The sequence below is a fragment of the Halyomorpha halys genome, unplaced genomic scaffold (genome assembly GCF_000696795.3).
Source record: "Halyomorpha halys isolate HHAL.00 unplaced genomic scaffold, Hhal_1.1 Scaffold550.1, whole genome shotgun sequence".
NCBI lineage: Eukaryota > Metazoa > Arthropoda > Insecta > Hemiptera > Pentatomidae > Halyomorpha > Halyomorpha halys.
The window spans coordinates 720,714-744,095 of record NW_027112242.1 but is presented as its reverse complement, the minus strand read 5'-3'; the positions used below and the strand labels follow the sequence as shown (position 1 = coordinate 744,095).

Sequence of the window (23,382 nt, the reverse complement as noted above, 5' to 3'; positions counted from 1 at the left end):
ATATAAAATCGTTCACGCGACTTTTTAAAATGATAGAAAAAATAAAGAATTAAAATTTGGCGATGAAATATATAATAACTTTCTGAGTCTATTTCTTTACATGCCTTTTGTAAAAAGGGGACTTCAAAAACCTTTTTGTAAGAGATCGTGTATGAAAACCTAAGATCTTAGAATAAACAGCGGAATTATATTATATCATACACACACAATAATATTCAAGGGTGTTGCGTTTAATACGAAATTACAGGGCGCAACTATGAGACCACAATGTAGGCTTGTAATGAGAGTTTAGCATATTCGATTGCATAATAGGAGTTTGATTGGTCGAATTATCATGCCATAATTCAATTAAAATTACTTTGCATAATGTTTGAACCTACGAATGCCAATACATTAAACGAAAATGCATTCCTTACAGTGAAAATATAAATCCAGAATACTTCATATACCTGCTGCCAAAATAGCTAATATTTTTTTAAAGCGAAACTGCCACTGTATAATTAGTAAATTAGATGATTAAACAAAAATTAAAGCGAAGAGTAATGAATTGTTTTAAATGTAAAAAAAAAAGTTTCAATTATAATTAAATTTACACCATTAAAAGCGACTGTAATCGAATATAAACATAAAAATGAAAGTAATAAACACATTAAAATTAGGATATTTTATAATTAATTGAAGTTTACGTTTTATAAAAGTCTATTATAATTACGTTTTACAATTTGGCAAATATTATTTATAAAATATACTTCAGAATAATAAAAAGAATTTTGGATTATCTCTATAAGAAGTCTGGTGAGTCAATTCATTTAAAATTTTTTGAGGTTAAGGACTTCCATTTTGAATGAAATATTTATTAATTATTCATAACATTTTACAACGTTTCGGGACCACTGTCCCATATTCATGCACTTTAAAACCTACAACAATAATAAAACTATCATAACACCAATCTTCATCCTTATTTATTTTAACTTATACAATAATATGGACCTCATGATTTTATATGGGAAGTCATGTCAACCATTTGTGCATCTTCACTTCTCCTTAGCACAGCCATCACTCTATATTTCCTAATACCTCTTTGGACCTTATCTCATGTCCAGTGTGCTGTTTGGTTACCTCCCTGTTTTTAACAAGTCCAGTTTTGTATTTAATATTAACTAAGTGATTTTTTACATAAACCTGTTTATTTCATATGATTTTTATTTAAGTCTATTTATAATGTCGGCGTAATGTGTATTTAAGTGTTTAGTGTCAGTTTTATAGTTTACTGAGTTTTGTATGTTTTTTTGTTATGTATATAGCTTCTGGAAATCTTCTGCTTTTTGTATTTTGTGCTGTATCTATTATTTTTGGGTTTTCAAAATTGAATTCGTGGTGCAGTTTTATGCTGTGATAGGCCAGAGCTGTGCAATTTATATTTTTAGCGTTTTTACGATTGGTGATATGTTGCTTAATCCTAGTTTCCAGTTTTTTAGATGTTTCACCAATATAAACTTTTTCACAATTTTTACAGGGACAGTGGTCCCGAAACGTTGTACAATGTTATGAATAATTATTAAATATTTCATTCAAAATGGAAGTCATTAACCTCAAAAAATTTTAAATGAAAAAGAATTTTGTTCATAGACAATTTACTATCGCTTTCCAATTGATTTTTTACATCGAATAAAATCCGTAAACCTAAATACATAAGGAATTCTAGAGATAATATTATTTAAATGCTAAGGTTAGGGTCATATAACGTTACGGAAAATGTTAACATATAAATTTACGATGGCTATATCGCCAATATACTACATGTCGATAAAAACAGGATGTCCGGTACGGAAAGGTATAAAGAACTCAAAGGGACAGAAGATGGTAAAAAAACTTTGGAGAAAGTAAGAGATTATCATATTTTCGCTGGAAGAGCCTTTGAATTGGGGTCAGGACGACGTTTTACCAAACAGGCTTAGGATCACTGCGTTCCCTTTACTAAGTGGCCAATTTTAACATAAGAATTTGGAGAATTTTTTCATCTTAAACCCAGTTTTTATTAGAAATATAAAATATAGTATTTTTATTGTTTATATTTCGTTTAATAGGTTGACAGTCCACAACGTGATGATCTGTAGTTTGCGTTATGACCTAGGACATCCACAACGAGTTATCTTGTATCAAGAAACACTATGACCGTGTAACTTAATATTTGCAGTCGTACTATCATGATTTTGTTGATAGTTGGGAGTATTATCAACTACCTGCGCATGCTTGACAAACTTACTGCCACTATCGCCACAACTACGGGACCTCCGTTGTATGGCTAATAAAAAAATAATAGGATTCCTTTCTAGGCAAGAACGCTAACCACGAGTTATCTCCTAGTAGGCAGTCGACGTACTTAAAATATCTTCAACATGCTAATAAAAATATTAAAAATAAAAATTTAAAGAAAGATGGAAAAGAATTTGAGATGAACTTACGTTTTTTGCCTTGATCTACCCAGGACAAAAAAATTACTGTTTTATTTTAAATTTAAGATTAACATAATTTTAAATAATAAATTATTACAACAATATTGAATATTTCTTTGAATTTTTCTTTCCTTGCTAAATCCCATTAATCAAATTTTTAGAATATCAATTTGACAAAAGCTCCATAAAAAAAAAATTATGGAAATTGTATTTTTAATAAAAATGGTTGTAATCGAAGTTTAAATATGACAGTAATAGGTAATCATTTTTTCCCCCATAAAACAGACTTGAAAGGTAGAAAGATGAAATCGTTTTCAAATTTAATTAAAAAATTAAATTCTCTATGGACGAAAATTGTTTTCCCTGAAAATAACAATACTGGAAACGTTGATTATGTTTTGCTAATTACGTTTTCAATTTTTTTAGTGTGAACTTCAGTAAAATAATGAGGAATATTAATTATTAATCGAATGTAGATTAAAGACTATGAAGTATAAATATAATATTCGTTGTTCGAGATTACTTAACGAGGTATGATGGAGATATTATTAATTATTTACAAACATTAAGAAATTATATAAATATTTTACGTTGAATATTGATTGGCTAATTTTAATAATGTAAGAATCAATAAAGAATTTTTAAATTTAGTTAATTATTATTATCTTGAAAAATTCACATTTTACGAATTTTAGAAACATTTTATGTATTCTAGTTGACACATAGAAATATTTTATATTCTAATAAAATCTAATAACTATTTTTTAATTTTAATTTTCAGTATAATAAAATATTCAATATAATGTAAAAATCTATTAATTTTTCGAGTAAAAATTAAGGTGATATAAAATCACCAGTATCTAATAACATATAGTGTAATAAATAAATATATTTAATTTTTCAATAAACAGTTAAATCTAAATATATTTTTTAAATTGGCGTTACGATTTTTAATTTATGTTCTAACACAATATAATTACCGATTCTACGACTTATGTATAATCAGAAATAAAAATGGCTGTTACCTAACATTATCATATAAAATCATCCAACGATTCGTTTTTATGATTATTGTAATCTATATGAATAGTAAAATCTTAAGAGTAAAAAACTTCAATCCATCTGATGATATTGAAGTATGTGAGGATTAATAAGCAAGTAAAAAACATATCGAATATAATCTTATCTCACACGTCACAGATTATGTGGTCTTTATTAACAATTTTTATTTCAATATCATACATTTTTATTAAGAAGAATTAAATAAATAATAATACACATTTAAAAGAAAGGATCTTGGATGTGGTAATGTCATTGTATGTGGTTATTGCCGATTGGTGATTTTTTTCAGGGTTTCCAATTTTCGCTGAGTAACTGCTTACACAGTTTTTATTGCTAAATCTATCTTTACCTCAGGTTAAAACAGGTCAATGGGATGAGACATATAACTGACTGATCTATTGCAACTGATAACAAATTTATAGATATATTTAACTGAAATATATATTATATGATATCCATATATTTTATATGATATCCATGTATATCTGGCAAGAGAGAGCTGGGCGCTCGGCGTAACTAACGGTACACTTAAGAGGAACACAGCCTGAATACTGGGCCTCACCTTCCTAGCAGGTCTCCCACCACATTCTGTTTACGAACTCTGCCACAAAAACACCATTTCGAAATTTTTTCCTAATTTCGAAAAAAAAATTGCGAGTTTTTTATAAAACATTAAATCAATTTATAGGGCTAAAATGACCAGGAAAACCTTCATAGGTATCTCAATTTTCATATAAATAAATACATAAAATAATTAATTGAGGTTTCTGACCATTTATTAAGAAAAAAAAATCATTAAAATAAAATCCAAGAAAATTTACTGAGGAAGGAAATCAAAGAAATGAAATAAATCATCTTCTGAAAACATATAGTTAATTGATGACAAAAAAATTTTTTTTTTGCCCAAATCTCTTATTTTGATATAGATTTTTAGAAAACTAAAAATTAATTAACACGTGGACGATAAAAGTTAATTTTAACATAAGATTTGTTTTTTATAAACTGCACAGATGAAATTCATAACATTTATGTTATAGGAGTGGTTATAAAATCAATTCACCAATACGAATTTTTCAATATAAATTTTTAAAAATTACCAATTAAAATATTAATTAACAAATAATTGAAGTATACAATTTTATTTGTAGAATTTAAGTTTTTAATACTTTAAATTATTTAATATAGAATTTCTGAAAGCGGTTAATTTTATTTCTTTATTTAAATATATAAATAAAATCCCTTGGTTAAAATGGTTAAAATAATTATTTAAAAGGAAAGCAGAAGTATTTTTCACAATTATTTTTCCGTTTACTGACAGTAATTCTTGAATTTGGTTAAAAATAAAATAAATGTTTAAAAGTTAAATAGATATAGCAAGATCGCTTGTTAAACACTGATCAATTTAATTTAACGGAAATTTAGAATTACTTAGATAATTAAAAATTGTTAGTAAAACAAATTGAGTCGTTTTTCTTAAAATGAATGCCTGCACATTTAACAATGAGAGTCGATTGTAGATCGATTAAAAATCGATTCGAATATCATTCGATTTTTCTAGATAAGAAATAATTCTAAAAACTCATATTTCTAATACAGATAAAAAAAACAAAATTTTTGCTATGACATTTTTAAAACATGATAATATTTCCGACCTGAGAAAAATAACTATATATAATATTAAATATTATATAAAAAAAAGTGTCAGGAATTAACAGAACATCCATTTCATTACATTCTAAGTCAATTACATGTCTACTAAATTACTTGGAGGGAGATTAATTTGAACAAAACGACGAGTTATATAGAATTCGCTTTAAGTTACTGGGCCAAGTGACAACCTTATCAGTCTACATGCTCAACAAATATTTTTTTATATCTATTTTAAATATATTAATAACGATATGGTACTTACCACTATCCTGGAAGGTGTCAGTTCGAGACTCCTGTTTGCCGCCCCTAACACTGGAGTCGCTGGAGCACTTCCGCGGCGACAGGCCTTCTCGTAGGAAGTGTCTGGAAAAGAGAAAGAGAACCAGTCAGTGGGGCTGCTCGTCTGCAAGTGGGGGATTTCGCCCCCCACTATTCCTTCCCCCCTGTTCTCATTCCTTAATAGTGTCAACTATCCGTGGTAATTAGTATAATAGGTGTCGTGGACTAGGTATCGTGATAAATTAGCAATACATTATAGAGCTTAATGAATTACTTCATAAGAGTAAATTTCATCATTTTTACATATTAAATAGCAGGTCATATTCATGTTTCATTTTCCAAGGTAAATGAAACATGAAAAATATAAAAGACCAGCACAGAAATAACGCTTTTTATTAATAATTTATTGTTCTAGTTTGACCCGGTATTTGCGAGAGATATAGACAAAGCGAAATGTATTAGGAAATCACAAGTTGATGGTACTCATTGCAATAAAATTAATTTTTTAAGATTTAATTATAATCATAAAATAAATTAATCGGGTATCAGAAGTTGAACTATAATTTATATTTTATCAAAAAAAATAAACAAATTTCAGAAAATCAAATTTACTTCCAAACATTTTGATCCAGGTAGTTATTTCATTCCATATTTAATGATATATACATATATATAAAAAGAAATTTCTTTTACTTACACTATTAAACAAAATATTATAAATACTGAAATCTGGTTAATCTCCTAAAACTTTAAATTAATTAATTAATTATTTAATAATTTAATTAATTAATTAATTATTCTCCTCATTTAAATTAATTTGTTGTTTAAGAAATGTAAAATTGATTTTTGCAGTCTTAATAATGGGGATACAAAATCGTTAAATATGGAAAGCTTCCACAATATGGAAAAATTTTTCAAACTTTTTAATCAAGTAATTTAGTTTTTTTAGTATGTATTTAGTGATATTATTAAAAAATGTAAGATAAGCTTTCTAAGAACATATCAAATTTATAAATTGCACAGTAAATTTGATTTTTAAAGGAATTGTATGTTTTATACACAACTTTAATTTTTCCAGCATTTTGCGTATGTGGGGTTCCAGTCTCCAACAATTGCAGGAAAAGCGATGTTTGCTAAAGTATATACCTGTGCTTCTTTATCAACTTCTGAGACAGTTGGAAGGATGTAAGAGCATTTTTTTAATAATTTATTTATTGTTATTTACAATTATATAAAAATATAGACAATAAGTAAATTTGCTGTAGGTGACAGTGGCATGATACAAACATGTGGAGAATACTGGCGAAACGGAAAAACGAACTGTGCATGTTCTCGCAGGTTTAACACTTTAACTCGTGTTATAAAAGACCTTTTATTTGGGCATTTTTTATTATTATCTATTACTATCTATGACTTTATTTTTTAATTATTTTTTTTTTAAATCCTAGCTCGTTTCAGAAACTATTCTCTATAAATAAACATCAAATACTATAAATAAAATATACGTAATAGATTGTAAATTAGTCAGGGATACAAAAAGTTGAATTATTTTATCTTATGTAAATTTAACAAGTATAGGGGGAAAAACTCAGTTGAAGTAGGTATTAAAGAATAAAAAAAATGATAAAAGCGAAATATTAAAAAGTTATTAGCAATAATTAATAATAATTGAGTTTATTAAAACATCTTTTTTTGAAAGTCTTATTTATATTTTGTTATGTACTTGCAACTTTTGTTTCTCTTTAATACAGCCACGTTACATTTTATGGACAGTCATCATAATCCAAAAATAATCACTGATTCCACAAGCAAGTAATGGGCTTTTTCATATTTTTTTACTATTTCTGTTATTTTATGTAGTAATGTATTATTATGTATCACGATTATATGAAGTTCTTTTGTCCGAGAGCAAATCTGACAAGTCTAACTCGAGAAAAAATATACTATGATATTAACAAAGCCATCCTTCAAAATAGGTTAATTTTAAAAGTTCTCAAAAAAATTGTAGCTGTTTTAATGAGTCATGGATTAATATAGTCGCATTAATCTCACATTAACCCCATGTATAGATCGGTTTATTCCAAATTTAACGAGTATGTAAGGGTAGGTTTAGTTGAGGAATAAGCCTAACATAGATTCAATAAACTTACGTTGGTTAATTATCGTTTTTAAACTCACAACAACAACTATACTAGGGTTTTTTTAAATAAGGATGTTTTTTAATATATATTCATTACTTTTTATATTTGTAACTGTTGTATTTATTGCTCCTTATAACTGTTTATAATTATCATACTTTACTACATTACCTTTCTTTATATGTATTTACTTTTTTATGCATGTACACAGAGTATTTTTTTATATTTAAATAATAAAATAGAATTAGATTTAGATATAAAGATTAATAATATAAGAAAGAAAAGAATAATTTTATAAATATTAAAAAAAACAAAAAAACTATTAAGCATTTTAATATTTACTGCCTATGTAATATAAGAATAATAAGCAATTGTCTAACAAGATTTATTATGCTATGTATATAGAAACCCATGGCAGTGCCCCCGCCCGGCAAAGCCTTCTTGAATAAAGAGTTTCTCACTAGTTATCATAATAATAAAAGTATATCAATAAAATAAAAGATATAATATGCTGTACATTGTTAAACGAGTTTTAAATCTATTTCTAAAATACTTAGTCTCAGGCCTCATATTTGTGATTGTGCTCCCACATTTACTTTTTGTCCTATTTTTTCCACACCTCTAATTCTCTCATGCTACATAAATTGACGCTGAGGACAAATGCCAAGCAGCCCCCTGTGCACATCCGGGCCTACCTCCTAACCAACTCACAAATCAACTAACCCTCGGCAATTTATTTCAATTATAAAGTAACCAACCCTAAAAACCTGCCGCAAGAGGCGTGTAATATGAAATTTACAAATTATATAATATTGTGAAAACAAGAGGAAAAGAGGGACGGAAATAACGCGTTGGCTATCTAATTGAATCCAAATTTAAATAATATAATTTAATTCAAGTATAAATTATGTTTTATATTACTAATGTATTTTGTTTTTTACTTTCGTCATTGAGACAATTTTGAGTCAATATTAACAAGGCAGAAAACCGATCGGGTTATCGAGATCAAAGGGGAAAGAGGAAAGTTCGTGTTCTCAAAGGCAGTCACTACAAAAACTACTTAATAGACATTTGATAGGACTAAACTTACTGCAAGTACTTTTTTTATTTGAGTTTATATAAATTTTTATTAACAAATTAAATACTTTTTTAAGTAAATATAATTCTGAGTTCGCTATCATCTATCACAGCTAGAGTTTACTGACACTGATGGATGAAAAACAAGAATTTATAAACATCCAACTAGGATCAGATGCTTGTAGAGACAAGTAAAACTCCCTGTTGATATTCGCGGATTAGAGCTAGTAGCATCAGAGCATATTTTATGGAATATTAGACAGCTTTGTGAGATCAAACCAGAGAAATAATAGTCATAACAATAGATCAGTTTACAGAACAAGAAACAAATAAATACATTTTAACAAAACAAAACTAATATATGGATTTAAAAGAAAATATAATAAAAAGTTGGTTAAAAGATATACTTTGATGGATAAATAAGTTATAAAATATAATACAAGGAGGTTTGAAAACTAAAAATTCCCATCAAATTTTAAACATGATCTTTAAAAAAGCTGAAGTAAATTTTCCCAACTTTAAGACAAATGCTAAAATATGAAATTTTTTTAATTTCATCAAGGGTTTTAAAATATTCAAATCACTTGACTTATATAAGTAAACTTATCAATCCCTCACACATAACCTGTTATACGTAGTTAATAATAATTTCTATGGAACTTATTCCTGACAAGTAAGCAGAAATTAACACAGGAGGAGAAGAATTAACAAAGCTAACCAAACTTTTATTTTTTAAACCCTTTATTAGTAAAATATGTAATCAATCCACCTAATGTTTCTACAGTCTAATCCTAAAATCATGAACTTCAGATCATCAACGAACTAAACACAATACACCAAACCACTTTATCACGTGCTTAACACGGGTTCAGTAAAACTTTAGGTGATAACATGATAAATTAACTCAGAGAAAATACAATATCCTCGAAAGTACTAAAAACCTGGAGAAGTTTTTCCTCCAAAATAAAAGGTGGACATTCATGTTGATACTCTAAATACGGTATGGTAAGCTTCTTATAAAGCTTCTAGAATATTAATTTTTAAGATACTTAGGTCCACATCGGAAATATGCTACAAGGTTTATAGGATGTGGGGATATACATGTATTTTTATAGATTATGCTAATGTTTTAGAATTCCCATAATGATGGGATTTTAGATGTCCTCAGGAACACAAGAGCTTTCCTGCCCACCTGAGGTAGCGTATCAGCAGTTCAAAAATATAAGGGATTTTTGAAAGTGTGTAATTTTTAATAAAACCTGAGATGGAGTAAATTAATTTGGTAGTTTGATGTAGAACGTAGTAATCACGAACTGTGATAGGAAAAATAAACTAAAGTTCTGAAGATGGCAATAAATAGTACTCCTTTGATAAATACTCGTAACGGGTACAGTAATACCACTGACATAACAGGTTTCGTGTTTCTTAGTGTGGCATACCAGTAGTAGTGAAGTGAAAGGGCGAGAAGGAGGAGCAATGTACCTTCAAATTGGTGGTTGCAAAGTTAATAGTACAAGACCCCAAGAGGAGAAAAAAGGCAGTTATCTCACCCCAATTTTTGATTACATTAATGAAAACTATGTATAATTAATAGTCAAAACTGATGAGTCTGCCAAGTATAGGTAAGGGGAATAACAAATGACGGCTGTTTCAAAACGATAATAAAAAAAATTTTCATTCGGAGCTCTATATCTTAAAAAGTAGGAACAACACAAGAAAACCTATGAGAAGTCATTTAAAGAAGAGTAAATTTTCTAAAATATGAGGCCTAATAGAGTTATTTACGTTAAATAGTTTTCGAGATATAGCTTTTTAAAAAGCAACATTTCATAAAAAATGTTGTATGGGGCGTACTAAAAGATCAGTAGTTAGTGAATTTATTTTGAAAAATTTATATCTCAAAAACCATTTGACGTACAGATGTCTATTACAACTCAAATTAAAGATAATTTAATCAGCTATATAGTAGTTTATGATGTTTATCTTCGTAGGAGTAATAGTTGACATTAAATTTGCTAAAATAAATTGATTTATAGTTGTTCCGACAAATTTTCATTTGCCATATTCATATGTGAATATCATACCAACTACTACTCCTACGAAGATGCCATTAACTACTTCATAGTAAATTAAATTTCCTTTATTTTGAGTGTAGGCAGACATGTGGGCGTCTTACGGATCTAGAGATATATTTTTTTCAAAAATCTTACATATTATACGAATAACTAGAAATTAACATTTTGTGAGTTTATTTTGCCAAATATTAGTAAGTAGTAAAAACTACTACTCTTACAAAGATAAACATAATTAACTATTTTGTAGCGAATTTAACTAGCTTTAATTTGAGCGCTGGCAGACATCTGTACGTCCAATGGTTTCTGCAATGAAGTTTTTCATAAATCAAACTTATTGTCCGAATAACTATAAATAAATTTATCTTAGCGAATATCATGAAAACTACTATTCCTACGAAGGTTAAGTTCATAAACTTCTTTATAGTCCATTAATTATAATTTGTGTGCTCACTACTATTTTGTTTGTAAATTGTTTAGGTACAATAACAAAAAAAAAAAGAAAAAGATAGGCTGTATCAAACTAGATCTGTATCGCGTGCAACCTGTTGTGTTCTCTTCGAGTTCTTTATCTTCTCCACTTCTTAATTTCTTAATTCATGGGTGGGTCAAAAAGTTCTTTCTTTTTTATTTATTTTTTATGGTTTATTGGGGGTAGGATTCTTAGCTGGAAGGCCAAGGCTAACAAAAAAAAAACTAAAAGGAATATTACCATAGATACGATTGATTGTATTACTTTCTTTTGCCTAATTATTTTATAAAATTAATAGCTTTTATTCTATAACGTACGGTTATCTGGGAATAACATAGTATCCATGACAATTTTAATTACCAAGTTAGCTATAGTTTTAGTTTTGCCCAACACTGTTGTATCGATACATGTACAAATGTCTGATTACATTTCAAAATACATCTTTACCACTTACATATTAATAATTGGTTTCTTCTTAGATACTTAAGACTGATGATTTGTTGATTTGTTATATATTTCTATTTAATAACGACGTAACAGACACATTGCCCAAAATCAATAAGACGCTTATCTTCCTTTGCATTCTGATATTTTTATTACAATTCCTCAAAGTAGACAAAGAAGGCTCTTATTACTTTATAAATGAATAAATATGTTTAAATAAAGAGTTAGATTAGAAGATTATAAGTTGACGGTTAGCAATTAATTGTAGGAAGATAGTCCACGTGATACTAAATAAAGATACATAAAATAGCAGAAAGAAATATTTATCAGTAATCAACATTTTACTAAAATTTTGAGGGCTTCATAGTTACATTTCTATTTCCTCATTCTTTCTTTCTTTTTTTAATTTTACTATATTTGTTACTTCTATAACTTCTAATTATTACTCCTGGAATACTTCGTTTTACTTTCAATGTATGTTCCTATAGTCTTATTACACTTTACAATGTTTGTATCTTGTTCTCATTTAGCATTTATAAAGTGTAAAGTGAGGCAAAACGTTGGCTACTATTATGTAGTTTTTCTTCTGTTTTCGGTACATTTTTTATCACTCCCTTCCTCCCCCCTGGGCAATCTCCTATAGCCAAAGGATTGGGTAAGTTCTAGAACAAATGATCGCTGAACTAGTCAACTCCAGGATTAGATTAAGCTTCGGTGTAAGTTCGGTTAGTTTAAATCCACGGTTTGATTAACTCTAGACCCAGCTAAAGGTTAAAAAATGTTTTTAAAAGAGGTGAAAAAAAAATTTAAATCTCCTACCCGAAATAGACTAAAAAAACTGACATAAATGAGCCGGGAGCTGGGATAGTTCACACAGACAGAGCAGTAATTGAGTGGAATAACAAAAGCAGCCTTGATCGCGGAGAATGCTACAGTTCAAGGCTCCTCGCTGCTACAACCACCCCCTCGGCTGCTAATGGTGGGAACTATCTGGAATAGAGGTTTTTTCCAGTAAATTCCTCCACTACCTAACTGCTTCGTATTTTAAGACAGTACAGTTCTATGATTTAATAGAAAGTACCATGAAATTGAATTTTATTTAAATTTAAGATTTTACTTTAAAATTTCATTTATTTATTCAATAACAGATCGGCCTGATGGGCCTTACATGGTTGATATAACCGTTACAATTTGTTTTTTTTTAACAGTTGATTATCGGGGGTTTAGTCTCGTACAAAAGACACCCCTAACTATATACAACGTTATAATTTAAAAAAAAAATGATAAAATGGATACAAATAATGCTTCTTAATAAAAGAGAAAAGTAAAATTAATAACAAAAATACTGACATACGTAGACTTAGCTCTACACCTAACAATTGCCCTCTAATGGGTAAAAAAAAAAAACCAACTGGTTAATTTGAAAAAAAAAAAAAAAATAGAAATAGTGTGAATAATGGAATAATAAATATATAAATTCTTCAGGTAGAGGTTGGGTTTTCCCAAGTTGTAGGTCACAGCTCCTTTAACTGTTGGTAAATGGGAGTAGTACTTCACAAATAGATTAAAAAAGAGATCTATCTTTTATGAATTCTGTTAATATTCTGGGTTTTGGTAGTTTATTTTTCCATTAAATAACTTTTAATTTATTAGTTTTGAAATTTAATTGTAATAATTGCTTTATTTCTGTTAAGGATTCACAATAGTTTAAATATTAGAATAATAATTTGTGGTATTATTGGTGAAATAATATTCTTTGAATCCATTGTTAATTTATATTAATATTGATCACTTATTCTATTGTTTGATGGCTTACTATTATTATATTTTGGTTGATTTTTTTTTCCAACAATTATTATATGTTTTTTTGATTGGGATATTGTTACATTAAATTGTTTGCTAATCTATATCTCTATACTTGTATAGTTAGAGTTTTATGAATTTTGTATAGATATTGTTATAACGGATTTGATTTATTTAAAGTTTGGTATTTATTAGTTTTTTGTCAATAATATTTTTAATTTCTAATTTGGTTGAAATGAAAAAATGTAACTTGTTGAAACCCACTTGTCAGACACAGATTCAGCGATAAAAAAAGCAGGAATTATAAAAAATAATCTACAAAATATTTATTTATAATTAACTCTAATGAGCTTCTTAGTTTGATTTGTCCATGTTTAAAGCTCCAGACCATGGTCCATTGCGAAAAATTTCTCTGTAATGTATAGTAGTGTTTGAAGTTACTTAAATTCCTAAAAATAAAAAATAAGGCCAATAGTATGAATACTATTGCAATAATTTTTCGTAATGACATTATTAATAGAAATATAACATATAAAAAATACTTGTTTTCACTCGACTATTTCTCAACCACCACCATGTTTTATAACGGTTTTGTTCGTTATGATTTTTGAGCACAACTGATATTTATTTTGTAAAGCTTAAATAATACAATGAGATCTCGTAAAACGTTGTTTTAACTACATTAATTCCAAATACTACAAAAACAATCCGTTTGCAAAGTTTTCATGTATTTGCGTTAATACTTCATTAAAATTATTCATGATGGCTATGTTGTCCTTAATTATGTATTTCATATAAGAGAAAGTTAAAAAAATAAAATAAAGTAAAAATAAATTACAGTGAAATAACAAAATGAAACCTATAGAAGGGGATGTTCTTGGCTACTATTAAAAAAAAATAAAAAAATGAACTAGTATTATGTTTATTTCTGTTGATAACCCATAGTTGCTCAGAAATATTTCAGAAACTAAAGTGTCATTCATACTCGATTAAATACGGCCTGAGCGATAGTAGAATAATAACAATTTCAATAATTATGATCTTGGCTGCTCAATTTTTATGTTTATTTGAGCAATATCAGGATTTCCCGGAGAAACTTATAGGCTGGAAACAATAAATACAAAAATTTAGTTAAATAAGGAAACATTGAAAGACTAACATCTATTCCATAATAGATGTTATATTATTGTTTGTCATATCGCAGAGCAAGTTGGTACAATATTGTTCACTTATACACGACTTGATAAATTTAACGATGTAGAGTAAATAAATTTCACACAAAGGATAAACAAATATAAAACTCCGACAATAAAGTAAAGCTTTGAGATGGGAGCGAGGAGGCAGAAGATATTGATGAACTAACTGACCTGTACCGAGGGGTAACGTTTCCAACAAGAAACGGGTCAGTGAGTGCTTGTAAACATAACACAATTTATTTAATATTTTAAATAAATCGTGTAAATAAATAAAGGGCGAGATATCGAGGAAACATAAAGTTACAGAAGATTGGATGGGGCATGCCCTCAGTTTAATTAGCCGATATCCTCAATGGAACATAACTCATCAAATATTGATTGATCGCTGAGTCAATGCTTTTTGTATGATGGGATTAGCAGCGTACCTTGCCACTAAGGATATTTTATCCCTATAAATAATCTTGTTTTATTATTAGTAGTGGCAAAAAATAATTATTAAATAAAAAATTAATCGATAAATACTCAATCCATTTTTCGATAATTTGGATCAAAACGTATTAAGGAAAGAACATTGCCAAAGCTTGCAATATAATTTATAGATAACTAACTATGTGAACAGATAATTTATTTTCTTCTATATATAGAAGAAAATAAATTATTCTAACAATAATTTATTTTCTTCTATAATGATGGAACATCGGTTTTCGAAAGAATAAAATATAAGGAATATACCCAATATTTAATTTGAGGCTAAGAGTATAAAATTTGTATTACTTATTTATTTTATTTTCGAGGAATGAAGCCCTTAATACTTCATCTCCTTCATTTCAATAATTCGGACAACCCATCTATTAGCTTGACTATCTCCAAATAATTTAATTAGAAGCAGATATCAACTTTATATCGTATATAACGTATATATAAATATATTAACATATATAATATATAAACGTATTAACCTTTACAAAAACTTTTAAATTTATAGTTCACACAATTGTATTTACATATTGTAATTAATAGCAATCAATGTATGGATTAAAACGCTGAAAAATCAAACTGAATGAAGGCTCTGTATATAAACTTTACGAATAGAGAAAAAGTTAATATTAACGAAGAAGAAATTCCTTACACAAATATGGTTAAGAATCAAGGAATAACATCGGAAATAAGGCTCAACTGGAATGAACATTTGAAATGGAAAAAAGAACAACTTGAAAACAGGAAAATGCGATGGTTGTAGAGTAAACATTCACAAATATAATTAGAGAACGAAATTCTGCTGTATAAAAAATAAATGTTTCTTGGTTTTTATTTCATATGCGGATTCATTTTGAGGAGCTCCTTTTCTTCATATCGTTTTGTTTAGTGTTATTAAGCATGGGCTGATGGACACGGCGTGTGGTTATTTCACAGTTGGTGCTCACGCATTCTGTAATTAAATATCCGTAAGTCCAGCGTTAGAGAACTGACCAAAGAAGTAAATATGCTGGGACTATGGTGAAGCCAACAACAAACTTATGAAGATACGTATATACTAATAGTAAAATATGATAATAATATTATTTCAAGGTTTTATTTATCAATTTATACAGTCGAAAGACCAAACTGACAGGAAGGATAATAATAAAAAAGTTCAAGGAGGTTGAAGAGAGGTCCTTGGACGAAACCTTATTGGTAAAGGCGGCCTTTGGTAAAGGGAACCTTTATATATTGCGTTGGTAATCATATCATGCTAACTACAGCTCAACAATGAATGATAACATGCAATGACAATAGGCTAACAATAAAAATTATTCACTACCAACTTAATACGGAAACGCATTTCTGAAGGCTTTGAACTGTTTTCTAATTAGCTAATTAATAACGAATTAGGTATTTTCCTTGTTTTTTTCCTATAATTCCTGAAGTACTAGAGAAGAAGTTTTAGTTGTTAAAAGCTTTATAATTATAAAAAATAAAACAGCACAAAAGTTTGCGTCGCATAACTTATTAATGTAGTCAAGTAGTGTATCGTAAACCGTTAAAAACCAAAAATCAATTTTTTTTTTTTTACATTTTTCAAAAAACTGAAGAAATATAGTAAGATAGTATTTTATTAAATACAATGTTATATGTCTAATATGTATAGATATAAATAAATAATGTATAATAACTGTATAAATAATTAATAGAAGTATCTAACATAAATGAGTATGTTTTACGCCAGTAAATTAGCTAATTAATTTAATACAATAACTAAATAGGTCTTTTGTCGTCTCTAACACCTAAACGATTTATATTAGCGAAAATCGCATGGTGTTAGAGAGCATCGAATCCTGTTTCGAATGAATACCGTGAGTGGTGTGTCAAGAAGTATCTTGTAACCAAAAATTAGCAATTTTTTTTTTCATATTTAACTAAAAACGGATACATAATACTTAGTGTACACTAAACACGGAAAACATTTCTGGTTGCCCTAAAACGGTTCCTAAGCGGCTGATTAGTTTGATAAAGTAATGAATAACGAAATTCTAGGCGTTTCTTCTGGTATTTCGCCTATAAATTTTAACGGTGGATCTAAGCCAGTACAGTAAAAAATAAAAAATTATAACATTTCCTACGTGGAGTGAGAAATGTAATTTAATAATCCGATCAAGTAGTATAACCCACCACCTGCTCTGTTGTATATGGACATAATAGCACTTCAGACCAATTGGAACCAAAGGAACAGGCGAATTATTACCGAACTACTGGACCGAATTATTTATGAAAGGTAATATTTAAGGTTCTTTAATTTGTTGTACTGTAACTTTTTGCTAGGATGCTCCGGCTCTAGAGTTATGTGGGTAAAATAAAACCTAATTAGTTATTTAATTTAATTAATTATTTAATAATAGTAAGAGTTTTAAGACCACCAGAAATGCGTTTTCATGTTAAGTGTAATAGAAACTAATTTTTAAAATATTTGCAGATATTTTTTTTACAGGCTTGGTTGGATATATACGGTTCTGAACTAATGTCAAGAAAAAGAGATATGTATATCGGCTGAATGGAGATCCAGGACATTAGATTTCTTCAAGGTTCCTCTTTATGGCCCGGGATCACAGAGATGAATCACTGCGGAAAGCCCAGGGCCTAATAGACCACTCAGAGGTTGGCACCCCTAATCAGATTTCGCAGTCATGACCTGAAGATTACAGTATCAACTACAAAAACAAGCCAATAAGTATGGGACTCATTGTTTACAATTTATATATTTTATTTTTTTCAAACTACTGAATTGAATTTGATATAAGTAACTTCTACCGACCAATTTTAACAACAAATAAGGAATATTAAAATCATACATTAATCATTAAAACATCACTGTCTTTTTATTTTATAATTTAACACATAATCAAAAAATCATATTCGTTTTTAGTTGAAAAAATAAACAAACCAGGAAAACAGGCTGGACTGGACTGCTAAAGGTTAGGAACTCAGCATTATTTGTTAAGTAAACAATTGTAATCTAGGTATCTGTCTCCAGCTCAAGTTGGAAGCATTCAGCTGTAGAACTTATGGAGAAGTCGATGTTTAAGCGCTTTTAGGTGGTTATGCCCGCCGCATTATAGACCATTTATTCCATTGATATAACAAAAAAAGTTTGTCAAACATAAGAAATACTATACATTTTTGTTTTATGCAACCCTCCTATCTCTCAGCGAAACCAGGAAGACTCATCCGAGATCCCACACGGGTATAAGGGGTTCTTGCTAAGCCACTAGCGGGAGAACAGGTAATCGAAAAAATCATTTAACATGTAACATATAACATAACATGCTAGGAAAAAATTAAAATACAACATAAAACCTACTATCACTGACACGCAGAAAAAACGACACAATTCAAAAATGTACTTACAAAAATCAACATAACAACTATATAAAATTACTTCGAATACAAAAAAAAAAAAAAAAATCGGTAGATTTTTATGGTAGTACAATATATACTTACTTGAAATTTAAAACAGTGTTATAGTATAACTTTTTACGTTTTCCTCAAATATTATATTTCTGAGTTGTGTCACTTGCGGATAAGGAATATATATTTGACGGGTGTGTTAATATACGATGAAGTTAAATTTATTAGATTAATTCAAAATACTATTTAAATAATTCTTTTAGTGTGTGATTTGGTTTTGTTTTACAGAACTAATTGTTTTCGCAAAACTCAATTTATTTTATTTTTATAGCCGATGAATCCAAACAGAAGAGGGAATTCTCCTGTATTATTCTTATAAATTTTAAATAATACATAAAAGCAATTACATGCGCAAATCTGATCAACGTGATCAACAGATAAAGTGATTTACACTAACAAGTACAATCTATATTCGATCCTACAACCATCACCCTCCTACATAACCAACCGAGTACACCCCCATCGGCGCCCGGAGGTAATGGACAGGGGAGCGCAACATCTTGCGGGGTACGGTGATATACGCAACTGCGCACCCACACCAATCAAGTGCGGCCTCCTTGAGACAGTGACTCACCGCAGGGAGAAAGATTCTCGACCGCTGACTCACCGAGGGCCTAAGTCCGCTCTCGCCTAAATCACTGGGTAGGATCCGGGCAGCAAACTGGATGGGCTGGTAAGGGGATGCTGGGGCGTTCTACATTCGGTTAAGGAGGATAATAATTTTTTATTGGAGAAATAACGCGGATAAATAATTCAAGAACAAACAATACCTAGAGGACATAAGAGGTTAAGAGTTAAATTCAAACTAGTAGTAATCATAATAACATTTTAATGGCAACCATTACACAATCTATACGGGATGATGTTGCCACCAACGGATTTATAGATTAATCTTCAAATAGATTTCATCTAACAAAATTGTGGAACTTCAATGAAACCACTTTTAACTCAGTATGTACATAGTTTGAAGGCCTCTAGAACAGCCAAATTTAACAAATCTATTTTTAATCTTAAAAAATTCTTTAGACCTAAAATATTTAATGCTAGCAAAAAAGATTGCAATGGTCGGTCCTTAATCCCTAGAGAAAAATTATGAGCCAAAACAGAAAATACATTAATTTGGTGTGTTTCAATGTACAATCACTGTTCAGTTGTGGCGTCACCCGATACACACTTCTAAAGGACGGTTTTTTTTCTTATCTGGTAGAAGTTTGAAGAAATGTTAGTTATTAACTTCTATAGAGGTAACTTTTAAATTATATTCGTAAAAACTGATGAGAACTACAATTCTCCGAGCAGTCTTTAATACTTATACACATATATATTGTGGCGTTAATCTTTAATTTCTTAACTATTTTAGATTGATGTTCTTTGCTAGTTAATATATATGAATTTCTTCTTCTTATATAACTTAATTCCTGTTTTATTCGCATTTCACTTATGCAATTAGCTTTACCTTCCCTATAAATTTTTATTTTAGCCCTGATGACCTGGAGTGTGGATCGAAACACAGGGCATTAAAATTGTTCAACTATTTTTGTTTTTCTTGAAAGCAACCCGAACTGTCTCCTCCTAATTCAATGACGATCTATCATCTATATATTATATAGAATTATATATGTATATATTATATATAAAGATTAAAATAATACTGAGGGATACAAGGATAATAATAATAAGTGATAGAGGAAAGGGTGCTTACACCACTACATAAAACATCCATTACATTTCGATTAGCTACGCCCCAGAAGCGACCCTCGACGTGAACATCTTGCCAAGTGACCGGCAACGCGTGCGTAAAGAACCGGTTGTACATCTGCCCGGATCTGGATTTGCATTAATTCCAAACTGTTGAGCTATTTATCGTAAGCATTGTACCCGCATCCGCACAACTGACTCCTTTATGCCGGGGCTTTGCATGTAGAGCGTCCGCACTCTTTGCACATCGCACCTCAACAATAACAAACTGTCCGTCACTGCGGTTGTCCATCAGCTGCCGAGGCGACGGTCCGTGAGGGTCATGAATAGCTGATGAAGGGATGAACCAGAGGGTGAGGTGAGCCATTGGTAGGTGGTCCTAAAGCTTCACTGGGCCAATCTCAGAAATATTTTACGAAGAGAGAGAATAATTCCAGGACCAAAGTTGAAATCCAGGGGTTAACTTAAATACATATAAACAAATACATTGATATATATCCACATAACTAATACAAAAATAAGGGTTAAGTATCAAGATTTGATATATACTATTCCAGTAAGGTTCATTTGTATTAAGCAACATCTACACGTTTGTCACTTGCCGTAAATCCAAAATACCTACAAATGCTTGGTAAACAAACGTCGATAATACACAATTCTGTTTCCTAGAGGTCCAAACACAACGAACCTAGAAGCAAACAACACATACAAAGTACAAACCCTAATGCTTTTGATTCATAACGAAGAGGAACATTAGCGACATAGGAGTTAACAAGTACAAAAGTACAAGTCAGCTAAATTATACCAGGAACAAATTACTAGACTAAATTGTATTAATTTTTACTTCATTATAAAACAGGATCGAAGTTGGTATAGCTTATTTAGAGCTAGGATACAGCTATGAATTACTTAAATTTATTACATGAATTACTTATATTTTAATGAATTGTTATAAAATTTAATATATAAATAATGTATCGTGTAATTGGAAATTTATCACATTGGTATCAATGAAGGCGTTGATATAATGTTTTTTATATGAGCTGAGCAAATCTTCAATCATTCAGGTTCAACCAGGTCAGAAAATAAATTTAATCCAGGGATAATAGAAATAAAAAAGTTAAACAAAAAATAATCAGCCAGAAAGTAAAATAATTCGTCATTTTTATGCAATTGTATTATTATTTATTGATTTTAAGTTTAAAATGAAAGATATACGAAAATCTAAAAAAATCAACTTATTTATATATAAATAAATTAATAATATATATTTATTATATGTGTGTTTGTGGTGATTCAGAAATTTTAGGACTTGCACGTACAAGGCAAATTGATTTTTTTTAGAATAAATATGACAAAAAAGCATTACTGGCGGAAAATAATTTTAATAAAACAATAATCATTGTTTTAACTTAGAAATATCTTTTTTCGAGATCTAACTCTTGTCTAAGATCAAAGGAAATTTCTACAAAACCCTTTGAAAGAGGTTTTTTTAACTTTCTTTAAAATAGTCTTAATTGAACTCAACAAGAGGCTATGAGTCTATAACAAAATCTAATTAAGATGATTATAAACGTGCCTAACAAACCTTTGATTTAAATATTATATATTTTAAGCATCACATAAAAAATCCAGTTGAACATTTGAGAACAATAAAAATCAGGTTAAAATTTGAACTCTACGTCATTTTTTGGAGGAATTAGAGAGGAAGCCATATAAATTGGGATTTATTAATTATAAGTTCATCTTCATTAAAATTTATTATAAAGTAGCAATAGAAAATAAAGGGGCTACAAAGAAAATGGTCCAGAGAGAGGAGACCGTATCGACCTATACTAGCTGTGGTCTAAGGCCCCAACTGGGTCCCACCCCTACCCAAACCTAACTTTTCTAAGCACATATATTTCCCTACTTAAACTCCTACTAACCTAGAAAATCTAAATATACATAAATTTCAGAATTATATTAAACTAAGATTATTTAGTAATTTTAATAATAATTATTACTACCCATAATTCATTTTGCTATTAAAAGTCTTAGATTTTAAAATATGTTTAAAATACTATTCCATCCTTTATATATACTAAATTAAAAATGATTGTCATACTTCTTACAAATCATATTTCCATTAACTCAACCCTTATACTTTTGCCAAAAGCCGTAGAATACCTAAAAAGAGATCTCTCAAAATCAGAGAAAATGCCAATGGGAAGACAGGTAAAGGAAAAAAAATTCAAATTTATTCAAATTTTAATAAAAAATCCAAATTATACTTCCATAATAAATTAATTCAGTATAAATGTTATTCGACCTCAATTTTCTTATACATCACCCGTTTGGTGATCACCATGTTTAACAATTATAGAAAAATGAAGATAATTAAAAATTTATTTATTATAAAATCACATATTTTAAGTTTAGTCGCCACGATATTATTATATCAACAATAGTATTTTTTTTTTTAAATACAAGTTTTAATGTATTTACAACACAGACCATATAAAATAGATCCACATAACCTTTGTAGGAAGGAAATGAGAATTATTTACAGTTTAATAGGAAGGAATAATCTTTAAGATAACGCAATCTTACAGTTGATTTTCAAAGTCATTAATGACCAATAGCGGTTTTTATTTTTTTTCTGCTTCTCTTGCGATAATATAGTCAATGGAGAAGAGATAGCAGTGTTTGATAATAAATAACCTACGATAACTTACGTTTAGATATCTTATAGTAACTGCATCCTGTTTATATAGCGCCTAGCGGTCTCGGGATAAGGGCACGCCGAGATTATCTCATCGATATCTCTGTAGGTATTTATAATTTCATTTATAAATTTTTTCAACAAATAGGCAAGCTATAGGAAGAAAACATACTATGAGATACTAAATTATCATGGATTGAAGACTGGGTATCAATAACGGGTAAAGTACAATATCAAACAAAAAAAATATTACGTTAGATCCAAATAACTAAGTAAAATGAAGCTAAAATTACACGAGTATTTGAATTTTTAAAAGCACATCGCCTTCTTTATAAATTATAACTCCTCTTCGATTTTTATGTTCTTTATTTATTTTATTTTATTTT

At 29.0% G+C, this 23,382-nt stretch overlaps 1 protein-coding gene and 1 long non-coding RNA gene across 13 annotated transcripts in view; one reads left to right on the top strand and one right to left on the bottom strand.

Annotated features, from left to right (window-relative positions):
* The window catches only part of LOC106684166 (uncharacterized), an 18,832-nt gene extending 886 nt beyond the window's left edge, over positions 1-17,946 (top strand). The window contains exons 2-4 of one of the 2 annotated variants that reach the window (XR_001343656.2): positions 6,529-6,635; positions 6,716-6,788; positions 17,618-17,946. This is a non-coding gene — a long non-coding RNA (uncharacterized lncRNA). Of the gene's footprint in view, positions 1-6,528; positions 6,636-6,715; positions 6,861-17,617 lie in introns of those variants that run through there. The other variant, XR_010844173.1, reaches the window with a different exon arrangement.
* The window catches only part of raskol (Ras GTPase-activating protein raskol), a 758,358-nt gene that overhangs the window by 37,717 nt on the left and 697,259 nt on the right, over positions 1-23,382 (bottom strand). For all 11 annotated transcript variants that reach the window (XM_067050212.1, XM_067050211.1, XM_067050213.1 and 8 more), the window contains one exon: positions 5,434-5,534. In XM_067050212.1, coding sequence (XP_066906313.1) covers positions 5,434-5,534 — 101 coding nt within the window. The remainder of the gene's footprint in view (positions 1-5,433; positions 5,535-23,382) is intronic.